At 39.1% G+C, this 12207-nt stretch overlaps 1 protein-coding gene across 3 annotated transcripts in view; it reads left to right on the top strand.

Annotated features, from left to right (window-relative positions):
• Positions 1–12207, top strand: part of ophn1 (oligophrenin 1) — a 42863-nt gene that overhangs the window by 11824 nt on the left and 18832 nt on the right. For all 3 annotated transcript variants that reach the window (XR_013790667.1, XR_013790668.1, XM_079508295.1), the window contains exons 9-17: positions 298–398; positions 643–734; positions 1428–1506; positions 5092–5125; positions 5294–5356; positions 6106–6180; positions 6463–6547; positions 9604–9662; positions 11431–11536. Coding sequence is in view for 1 of the 3 variants with exons in the window: in XM_079508295.1 (XP_079364421.1) it covers positions 298–398; positions 643–734; positions 1428–1506; positions 5092–5125; positions 5294–5356; positions 6106–6180; positions 6463–6547; positions 9604–9662; positions 11431–11536 (694 nt within the window). In the remaining 2 variants the exon portion in view is untranslated. The remainder of the gene's footprint in view (positions 1–297; positions 399–642; positions 735–1427; positions 1507–5091; positions 5126–5293; positions 5357–6105; positions 6181–6462; positions 6548–9603; positions 9663–11430; positions 11537–12207) is intronic.

Genomic DNA, 12207 nt, shown 5'->3' with positions numbered 1-12207 from the left:
GGAAGTCAAAGAAGAGGTCCCGCACACTGTCAGACACTTGCCAAACAAATGTCCTGATGAAGGTCTAAGCGACCGAAACGTCGACCTAATAAAGAGCAACATTTGTTTGGCAAGTGTCTGACAGTGTGCAGGACCTCTTCTTTGTCTTTTAAAGATACCCTTTTCATTATATACTCTATTGCCCTACGCACCCGTCACCAGCCTTTTGAGGTGTGCATCGGCCTTTTTCTATAAGGCCGAGTTTCTCTCTTACTCTGACATGCTCTGACGTGACCGTTCTTTTGTCTTTCTCAAAAGGGGCTTTGGGCATGACTTGGGTCAAGTACTACTGCAAGTATCACAAGGACAGCAGACTGTTGGTCATGGTGCCCTGTGAACAGAAACCTACAGCAAAACAGGTACATGAAAATAAATCATTCTGCTTTGTATTATGTGGCCCACTTGCAACCTTGGAATACCCTATTTATACTTTTTACCCTATGTATATGATTCTCAGGACTGTGTTGTGTTAAAGAAGAAGCTTTATTTTTTTATTCTCTCTCTCTCACTCTCTTTATCTCTCTCACACACGCACAGCACACGCTGTGTCTCTGTCTCTCTCTAAATACAAATTTCCAATCTGTTTGATTTCTCGTCCTCCAGGGTACGACGGAGCTGACTCTTAAATCCTGCATCCGCCGGAAGACTGAATCCATAGACAAGCGCTTCTGCTTTGACGTTGAGACTAATGAGAGGTTAGCACATGAAATAAAACAGCAGCAACCCGTGAAATGAGGTAACATTTAGCCTTGTGGGATAAACGTGTGAGGTGAACAGGTGGCCTACAAGGACACAATGTTAGGGCAAACTGGATTCCAGCCCAAACAATGCCTTGGCAACAGGCTACGGCAGATGGCAAAGTCAGTGATTTCAGGCTAGGGGGTTGGGGGTTGGGGGGGGGAACGCAATGAACAGGCCATTTATTACAGACTGCTTAAAAGACACATCTGCCATAGGCTGACATGTCGTCATATTCGGTTTATTATTTGTATTCTGTGAAATGCTTAAATTTTCCTGAAGGTGTAAGAAGTGTGTGTGAATTATGCATTATGTGCTTGAAAGTATTTATTATGAACATAACACCACATAACATTAGTCTTCTGATTAACTTATAAAACCAGTAAGCTTGTCAGACTAGTCTCAGATGTCAACACACACACACAAACACACACACACCGTAAAACAATTGAAAAGTGCTTCATTTTGATTTAGGAAAAGCTATATACTGTATATGAACCTTCTGGAATTAACAAATTGTTGCTGAATGATTGCTTCTTGTCACATTAGGTGTTGTCATAACACTGTTAATAATAGTGTTGTCACATTAGGTGTTGTCATAACACTGTTAATAATAGTGTTATGTTCCCTTTCTGACACTATCGCCATAGAAACACACCCGTCACATTCCAGGCTCTTTCGGAGGGGAACAGGAAGTTGTGGATGGAAGTAATGGATGGAAGAGAGCCTGTGAGTTCAATTATTTTCATTTCATTTATCAGGAAGCTAGTATGGAGATATTTTCACCCATTTATCTATCTAATTTATCTATCTGAAAAGGTGAATTTAGGCAGCATATATCCTTTTAAAAAAGCTAAATAATGAGCCTTGCCATGTAGTATAGCAAGCAGAAAGGGCTTCTCTTGCTGACCAAATGTAACGAAGCCTCACAAGTTCTGACCTACAGAAAATAACTGAGTGCATCCATCTAATCATGTATATACAGTATTGAGTACAGTATACCTCAAAGTAGGGCATTCACTTCTAGTCATTTTTACTAGTTGACTAGTTGCCTAGTTTACTAGTCGACTAGTTGTTTAACTACCTATTATGTAAAAAATAAAATAAATTAAAAAAATTAACTTTTTTTTTTTTAAATAAAAACTGTGTACATGGTGACTATAACTATAATCTACCTGATCTTGAGGCCTACACAATCGGGGGAATTTTTTTATTTTATTATTTATTTATTTTTTCTTATCAACTAGTCAACTAGTACCAGCAAGGTCGACTAGTGGATTTACTAGTCGACTAGTAAACTAGTCGACTAAATTAGTAGACTAGTAAACTAGTCGACTAGTTGCTTAATGCCCTACCTCAAAGATCTAAAAACATTGAAGGTCTATCTATCTACAACAACAATCTGCGCTATATCATATGTATGCCATTCAGATGTATAATTTTTAAGTGGTAGTCAAGACTTCCCATCAACCCTTTCTTTGTGTTTCTTGACTGACTCGTATATCAAGCCTCAGATTTCTTTTAATACGTGCAAAATGAAAGAGAAGAAAGTGATGCCATCACTGAGTAGAATACATGCACAGTAAAATCCTCAGTTTTAATCAATTCAATGTATCCGTTTGTAACTCAGAGAGCTTACAAATGGAACCACTGAGTTAAATGAACACTCAGGTATTTCACTGTGTGCTGTTAGTTCAGCCATGGATGCTGCTTCAGTGTGGCTGCTGCTTGGATATCATCATTATCTTGCCAGCGGATGTGGAAAATGAAAAGGGTGCAGTTTTCAGTTCCTCATTGATATATCTCAGCAAAAAAAAATAATGACACTTCTTTTCAACACATTCTGAAGCAGAGCCCACAATGCAGACTCTGCAGGTTTGTTCTGCAAAGAGATATGCTGAGCTGTCAGCCTGTCTGTCATTCAGGCAGGAGTTATTTCAGTTATATCAGTGAGATGAATGCACAGATCCCAGGAGTTAGTTCAGTTATGTCAGTGAGATGAATGCACAGATCCCAGGAGTTATTTCAGTGAGATGAATGCACAGATCCCAGGAGTTAGTTATGTCAGTGAGATGAATGCACAGATCCCAGGAGTTAGTTATGTCAGTGAGATGAATGCACAGATCCCAGGAGTTAGTTATGTCGGTGAGATGAATGCACAGATCCCAGGAGTTAGTTATGTCAGTGAGATGAATGCACAGATCCCAGGAGTTAGTTATGTCAGTGAGATGAATGCACAGATCCCAGGAGTTAGTTATGTCAGTGAGATGAATGCACAGATCCCAGGAGTTAGTTATGTCAGTGAGATGAATGCACAGATCCCAGGAGTTAGTTATGTCAGTGAGATGAATGCACAGATCCCAGGAGTTAGTTATGTCAGTGAGATGAATGCACAGATCCCAGGAGTTATTTCAGTTAGGTCAGTGAGATGAATGCACAGATCTCCAGGAGTTATTTCAGTTATGTCAGTGAGATGAACGCACAGATCTCCAGGAGTTATGTCAGTGAGATGAATGCACAGATCCCAGGAGTTATTTGTATCAGTCAGAGGTGTCATTGTGGTAATTATATTAGGGGTTTTAACAATGAATAGAAAATCAGTCAATTGCCGTTAGGAAATTATACAATTAAATTATTTTTTATTTTTTTATTTTTTGGGGGGGCTAGAGAAAGTGTCTGTGTGTGGGTGGGTGGTTGTGTGTGATATGAGATGTGAGCTTACCATAATGACAGTAATCCTTAATCATATTCCATAAAGCACTGCAGAGGGGAGGCGTGTGTGTCTGTGTCTAGCTGATGCTTGTTGACGCTCGTTAATGTTATATACATCAAAGCAATTATGTTTCTGTGCTCATTTTCGGTTTCAGACAAGAACTTTTCTTTTGGTCCTAAAAAACGCTGCTTATCAATTAACCGATTAATCAATCGATAAGGTTATCAACTATCAATCAATTAATCGATAATTTGCATCCCTAAATGACATGGTTACCTCGCTTTGGTCTTATTTTGATAGAAAATATAGTGAGACTTTAGGCAAGTAGCGAGAAAATTAAAGCATGTGAAAGGCAACACTTGGGACAACAATTGTAATAAATATGCATGAGCCCATATGGTGTTTGCCAAAAACAAGATGTGTTACTCTGAATTTAATTGTCACCTCCAGATCCACTATCAACTTCAGTCACTATCTTCTCACATGAAACTAGGGTAACCAGATGTCCCCCTTTTGTGTGGGACAGTCCCTCAGTCCCAAGACTTTTCACAAATTCCACAAATTGAGACCCTGTCTCACATTGTGGCTGGCAGGCAGGCAGCAGTGTTCAAATGTCCTCATAGTTAGTCCCCTCGGCCTCATAGTTGGCTTTCTGTTGTAAAGTTCGCTCATTGTCTCTTTTCCTGCAACATGTGTTTTTAAGCCTGTTAAAATAGCATGAGAAATATCCCCTCGGCTACAGTACCAAGTTGGAAAGGAAAGAGGAGATCTGCACACATCTAAAAGCTCCCCAAAAAAATGTATTGACAACAGAGCAGAGTTTTCCACTCTGTTGTCAATAAAATGTTTTGTGGGGCTTTTAAAACGTTGTGCGGATCGCCTCTTTCCTTTCTTGGTTATTCTTTTGGATCCTGCATCCGTTGATATTTGTTTATGTGCGTACTGTTGCGTGCACATCTTGACCATTACAGTACCAAGTCGGCCATACCACCCATGACCACAATTTGCATTTTAAAACTTAATGTCAGACCCAAGAGGAGTTTGGTCGAATATGACATCGAGGCTTTTAATAGCAACTCAAGTAATAAGTTGCTGACCCTGTCTCGTCCCACTCGCCCCACACACAAGCGATACTTCTGTCCCTCAAATGAACAGTTTGGATCTGGTCACCCTACATGAACTAAAGAAAACTGTTGGCTTGAACAAATAAAGCAGAGAAGTGCACATTCAACACTATTTACTCTGATTGAAGTAATGGGATAGTTTGCCAGCATGTTTTGCCACCAAGGTGAACAAATTAACCAGTAAAAAAAAGAAAGAAAACAAGTTCCTTACTTAACTGAATCCAACTCCATCAGGTTCATACCATCCATGAAGTCATTGGTGATAATAGCTTTGTGTAGCCCCCTATTTAATGGTCCACCTGTATGTTGGTAACAGCATCAACGGGTCCCCAGGACATTGGCCTTTTTCAGCCTTGGGAGAGTACTATGCATGTTCACAAATGACAACTAGACTAGGTTTTCATATGAATGGGATAAATTAATTCATGTGTGTGACTAATTAACCTAAGCAATCCGTTACTTGTGCTGTCATTTCAGATTTATCATTCACCAATTCACAAGCAAGCTGAAAGTAAGCCACATTTCCTTTCAAGTGTTGTTTTGATGGATGTAACATGTGTTGTACAATGTATGTGTACAGTGTATATTGATAAATAGACTGGTGTGTGTAATATAAACTATATATCTAAAAACTGGCATATTAAAATCGGCTGACGATCTTTCATTTTCACTTTCATAGTGGAGCTGAATGAAGTTGGATTCAAGTTTGTGAGGAAGTGCATGAACTTTGTTGAAACCAAAGGTAAACCATTTAGCTTTTTACACAGTTGTCAGTTTAGCCTTTTGCCCTCAAGGGGGCATAACTGCGCTATAGGTTGCACGTTGAAGTTCCTGGGCAAAGCTCTGCTTTATTGCCAACTGTTGAATGTAAATGCTCAAAATCAAAGTACGTTTCTCAATTAGAATTAGAGTTTTAATGATACATAAGGTTTTTTGGCAATTACAGTGATTTGAATTTGAATTTATTATTAGATTATTAGACGAGACATTCACATACTATATAGTGCCAAGCCATTCAAGGGGTGTTAATTTATAAATTATTCAAGCGACATCTTAAAGCTACAATTTGTAACTTTTGTTGTCCGACCCAGAATTCAAACACTGGCAAAATGTGTGTATCCAATAGAATAGGCAATCCCTGCTTGGCCAGGGGAGATATTGCGCTTATGAGGTTCATGCGGTACTACTTTGTAAACTAGTAGGTGGTTAAATTTCTCAATGGAAGAGTAGGGAGACCACCCGTCCAACTACTGCAGATGTGCTCGTTCCTTTTGTATGAAAACAGACTACATTCCATTGAGATCGGTTAAAATAATGTTTCTATTCATTAAAATAAGTTCCAGATTGCAGCTGTAATGAGGCATTCATGGATATTGTCTAGAACTAAACTGGCGTTTATGCAGGCACTGAGGTGGGAGCGTGTTGTAGATTTCCACTGCCTTGTATTCCTCCTGAGTACACTCCCTCTTTTTTCCCCTTCCTTCATTCTAGGTCTCACACAAGAGGGAGTGTACAGAACAGTTGGCAGCAACATCCAAGTGCAAAAGCTCTTAAATGCCTTCTTTGGTAAGGAAATGACTCTGTCAACAAGTCTTTTAACCTTCCTTCACCATGGTTATCTACCTGAATCACTGAATATATTTCATTAAGCTAAAGGGATCCTAATGTCCACATTATTTATGCATTATTTTAAGGTTTTGTACAAAAGGCCAGTGACCTTGACCAGAGAAGCACGATATTTTTCTTCTCTGAACTTGTTTTCAATGCTGCTCGCAGGAGATTGGACATACATGGCGTGCAGCATTTCTTAGTTTGTTTGGTTTTCTTCCCCACGCTATCTCCCCATAGACCCAGCATGTCCAGGAGACGTGGATTTGAACGACGACGACTGGGACATTAAAACCATCACGAGTGCCATGAAGTTTTATCTAAGGTGTGTGTGCGTGTGTTTGATTGATTGATTGATTGATTGAAATATTTATTAACAGTTTGCAGAATTACTGTACATTTCAAGCACAAACTCAATACAAAGGCTGTTAACTGTGAGTGGACGACCCAATTAAGCATTACACTTGTTTCCAATAGGGTCCACCATGTTCAATTCATCAAAAACATTTAGAGACGTACAAATAGACACTTCTATATAGACAAAGAACAGAACAGGAATTCATCATAATGGAGGTAAAAAGGGAAAAGAAACATATACAGTGAGGGGAAAAAAAGGGGTGTGCGGTGGGGGGGGGGGGAGGATTCACGTTCAGCTCCGTTCATTTGTTTGTTTTCCTTGGAGGAGCTGTGTTGGGTCCCCAAGTCAGCTGTGTGTGTGTGTGTGTGTGTGTGTGTGTGTGTGTGTGTGTGTGTGTGTGTGTGTGTGTGTGTGTGTGTGTGTGTGTGTGTGTGTGTGTGTGTGTGTGTGTGTGTGTGTGTGTGTGTGTGTGTGTGTGTGTGTGTGTGTGTGTGTGTGTGTGTGTGTGTGTGTGTGTGTGTGTGTGTGTGTGTGTGTGTGTGTGTGTGTGTGCGTGCGTGCGTGCGTGCGTGCGTGCGTGCGTGCGTGCGTGCGTGCGTGCGTGCGTGCGTGCGTGCGTGCGTGCGTGCGTGCGTGCGTGCGTGCGTGCGTGCGTGCGTGCGTGCGTGCGTGCGTGCGTGCGTGCGTGCGTGCGTGCGTGCGTGCGTGCGTGCGTGCGTGCGCGCGCGAAGTCCTTTATAATCCCTGATCTCAAAGTCTTCTACTATACTAATGAGCCCCTGGCTGAATATTATTCTTGTACCGTGTCCCAAGTTTTGTTTTATACCTGGTAATTATAGTTGTCGCGTAATTAATTCATACATTTTCCCATACTTAACTTTTTTACCAAATAATATATTCCTCCATGTAACTGGTGTTCTTTTTTTTATATTGAGAGAAAAAAAGACAAAGACAACAAACAGGAAGGAAAAAAAACAACAGTACAAAAAGAAAAGGGGGGGGGAAAAGCAAGATACAAAGAAAAACAAAAAAAGGAAAAAGGCTGCATTTTTCATATTACAGGTTACATTCATTGAATTCCTCATACATTGTCAATAGGCTGGATGAAGAGATCCCACTTTTCCCACTTTTTATAAAACTTATCCTCTTGTAGTCTAAGTATGATTGTTAGTTTTTCCATGACATACAATTCCCCTGTAATGTCCATCCAATGTTCTTTCGTGGTGGGTCCTGTTGGTACCAGCGTCGTGGGATCGCTTTCTTACTTGTTGCTAGGATGATTGATTAAATATTCATCATGTATTAGAAACTCTTCAGGGATATTTCCTAACAATAAAAACAAAAGGAACAAGTCTATCTTAAAACACAGAATTAACTTAAATGGTCTCCATGGTAGAGTGGATATCCTGCCAGTATTTCTGAATTTTAGTCCAGAATATTCTATTATTATTAATATTATTATTACGTGAGTCAGCTCTGACTCACGTATAAGTATATAAGTGGTCTGCTCCACATTAGACCACTCCTGTCTATTGTTGCCATTGTTGTCGTCGTCATCATCATTTAACCTATTTTGGGCGGGAACCCCTTTTGGTGTTTTAAACATTATGTTATAATTTAGCTATTGAAAAATATCAGATCTACAAGCTCATAGCGCGCCACCGAGTGGCGCGCTACGAGCTTGTAGGTCTGCTATTTTTGAAAAATCGTGAAAATATTTATTTCAGAAAACTGGAGGATTTAGAAGAAACTTTTTAAATTTCGAGGTCAGGCCTAAATGGGTTAAAGACCAGCTGCAATGGTTACCATTTTGGGCGGGAACCCCTTTTGGTGTTTTAAGCATTGTTATAATTTAGCTATTGAAAAATAGCAGATCTACAAGCTCATAGCGCGCCACCGAGTGGCGCGCTACGAGCTTGTAGGTCTGCTATTTTTGAAAAATCGTGAAAATAAAATTTAAAAAAAAATATTTTTTGAAAATAATTTGGGGACCCCCTAAAATAATTTGGCGACCCCCCGAGGGGTCTCGACCCACGGGTTGAGAACCCCTGATCACGCCCATAGTGTGACATATCTGCTGCTAGTAGTAGTGAAACAGGCTGTGTGCATCTCACAGCGGTGGACGGTAAAACTACTTTATTAGGAAATAAAAGCCAGAGCTCTGTGACATGGCCTTGTGCATCCAAGACCATGTTCCATCATTTACCCTCTAACCTAGAATAAAGATAAAGGAGAGGACATGGTCATGTTACAACTACAACAATTTGAAGTAAGTGTGGCCTGTAGTTTCATGGAGCACTTTTGACAAAACGTTGAGTGACGTAGATTATCCTTAACAATGGTGTTTTTTTGCACAGGGCCCCATGGGTCTGAACCGAAGTGGTTCTGTTAGCAGATAACTCTTAGTTGGGACCTCACTGACTAATCGTTGATATTTTATTAATGTATTAATAATATACTTTATTCTAACCCCTTAATTTAACTTGCATGATTTATTCACTGTACGTATGTCAGCCGTCTCTGACAAAGGAATACAATCTTGGACCCCACAGCTGTTGAAACCTCAATCATGGCCTTGATCTCTCCTGCTGTAATGGTTTTAAATCAAAACATTTTATTTGGAAAGAAAATGCAAGGAGTTGTTTGGCAAGGGAGGCTTAGATTACGCCCCTCACTGTGAGTAGTACTTGCAAAGACGCTATATCAATCGCTTCAGCTGGCAAAGCTGGTGCCTCTCAGAAATGGTGTGATCTGAACAAAGACATTTGTTCTTTAGCAGTCGATCAATTTAGTAATTTGTGGTCTTTTTGCACCATTGGCTGTGTACTCTGATTAGTACTATTTATGTGCTTGTACAGTATATGTACCGGTATTTGTATATCCATAACACTGGTCTTTTATTTTATTTTGCATTTTCTTTCTTCTGTTTGATGATGTGAATTCAGAATTACAGTTACTGTGGTTTTTGCGTGTGTGTGTGTGTGCGTGCGTGTGCGTGCGTGCGCGTGTGTGTGTGTCTACAGAAGCCTTTCTGAACCGCTGATGACATACAGTCTACACAGAGACCTCATACTAGCTGCAAGTAAGTCACACATTTTAGGGAATTCTTATGAATCTGATCATGAAGTAAATGTGTTTTTACATTGCATGAAGAAGATAGCAAATGAGCATGTATACGTGTAATTGGCTTTAAGCAAGTCAGTAGTCAACTGCTAATATATTGTATATATATTGGTGTCAGTGAAGCAACAATCCATGTTAAACTTGTATCTTTTTAGTGTTTTGTTTGACCATCTGTCCTCATTGGCAGTTCAGATGCTGTACACTGATGTGAAGTGTTTTGCCAGGTAGATGAACTCTACCTGGCAAAATGACAGATTGCCACGATGCATTTTAAATGTGGTGAAAGGCCTCTCTGTAACACAACTCTTAACCTGGCAAAATGATAGATTCCCAAAATGAATTTTGAATTTTGATGCCAGGTGTGAAAGGGGTCTCTGTAACATCTGTGCTCATTTGGATATAAACACATTTTGGGGTCAAAAATGAGTTTGACATTCAGAGGATTACAAAAAAATAAAAAACAAATAGAATAGAATATAAATCTCTATAATGGCATGCCCAGAATAAGGGCGCCAGGTTGAGCGTGTTTAAGTCTGTCTGTGAGCTTCATAAATATTTAATTAATGACTTAATGAATTAACTATTAACTACAATACTACATCCCATTGGTACACAAGATATTTCCTGTGACACTGGATCTTTTTAAGCAGATGGTGGCTACTAGCTACAACTGCTGTTATTCACAATACATATTGATTTGGTTTTCTTTGTCATCCTACCACATAACTGTTTGTTTTTCGTTTGTTTTCTCCGATCATATTGTGTGGGTGTGCACAATATAATATGGTGATTGGACATCCTGATTCCTATGGTTATATAAAATTACCATATCATTCTGTTTTTACTCAATACTAATCTTACGGCATGTGTTTTTTATTACGAAAATGGATAACTAGATTCCTGACAAGTTTCAATTAAAGGCAGAAGATTTATTATGGGTCTGTCTGGCATGCATGACGTTGACAACCATGTTTTGAACATGATTTAATGACTAAGTCACTAATGTTACTTATTTGCAGTATTTTACTTAAAGGACCACTTCACCACTTTTCAACTTCTCTTCCTATAATTGGTCCTAACTAATGTTCATGATAAAATACTACAATTTTTTCCTACTCAGTCTGTGTCTCATAGGAAAGCTGTGGGCAGTTCAGAAACCCGTCCACCAGTGACATCATCAATGGTGAATCCAAGCTAATAGAAACGGCAGGCTTTCTTTTCCTGAAAAGTTGCAATGCAAAAGTTGAAGCCATCGTTCTCACGATAATAAAAATCTAAATATATTTTAAAACAAATCTTGTTTTAAAAAAGAATCTGCCTAATGATGATGTCACTGGTGGACGGGTGTCCGGACTGCCCAAAGCCCTCCTGGGCGTGTTTTATCATGAACATTAGTGAGGACCAATTATATGAAGAGATGTTGAAAAGTGGTGAAGTGGTCCTTTAAGCAAAGACATAGTTAATTTGCAGTAGGCCTATGCCATAGTTGCTTTATTCTGCACCATGTTTACGAAACGTGCATTACATCTCTATTATGTACTGTACATGTTGTACATACAGTATATACAGCATACTTGCCAATATTGTGATGGTATCCATTGCCGTAGATCTACGGCAATTAATAGATACTATGCTTAGCGCCATTGCCGGCGTAGATCAACGGCAATTGGTCTTTTATAGTGAAAACTGCTTATGTTAAATAATCTTGTGTTTTGTTTGTATCTAAGAGTCAGATAATCTGGACTATCGACTAAGTGAGATTCACTCATTAACCTACAAATTACCGGAGAAGAATCAGGAGATGCTAGACATGCTGATTAAGCACTTGGTCAGGTAGGAGATAAGAGTCTTTTTGATTTCATTCATCTGAGGTGGCTCTGAAGTTCTGGCTCTGAATCCTAGACTGATCCACTATATACTGTAGACATATTTGATTGTTTTAATGTTTTATGGTCATGTCAAATATTTCTCTTCTATCTCTTTGTTTTCCTTGAATTCTTTTTTACAAATCAATTATTTTATTGTTAATCATATTTTTCCGTCTCTGGAAAAATATGGTTAACAATATTTAAAATTAGAGCTGGGACTCGATTAAAAAATGTAATCTAATTAATCAGAGGCTTTGTAATTAATTAATCTCGATTAATCGCATTTTAATCGCATATCATTTGACCCGAGAACAGTGAGAAAGCCATTTTATAGTGAATCAATGAATAGTGAATACATAAGTTTAAGCAATAAAACATTGTTTTTGTAGTAATAATAGGGGTAATAATGATATCTCAAATTTAATAATTTATATAGAGCTTTTCTGAGTACCCAAACATGCTTTACAAGGGGGACATGATAAATCAAAAACAACTTTATTAGGAGAAAAACACTAAGGAATGAAATAAATTAAATAGCTGGGGAAAGCAATATTGAAGGTTTGGATGGTGGGGGCATGTCTCTGAGAGTTTGGGGAATGCATACCACAGGGTTGGGGGGGGGGGGGGGGGGGGGGG

The sequence above is a fragment of the Electrona antarctica genome (genome assembly GCF_951216825.1).
Source record: "Electrona antarctica genome assembly, chromosome: 8".
NCBI classification, from domain to species: Eukaryota; Metazoa; Chordata; class Actinopteri; order Myctophiformes; family Myctophidae; genus Electrona; species Electrona antarctica.
Note: the sequence above shows the minus strand (reverse complement) of the source record. Positions and strands in the feature narration are given on the sequence as shown.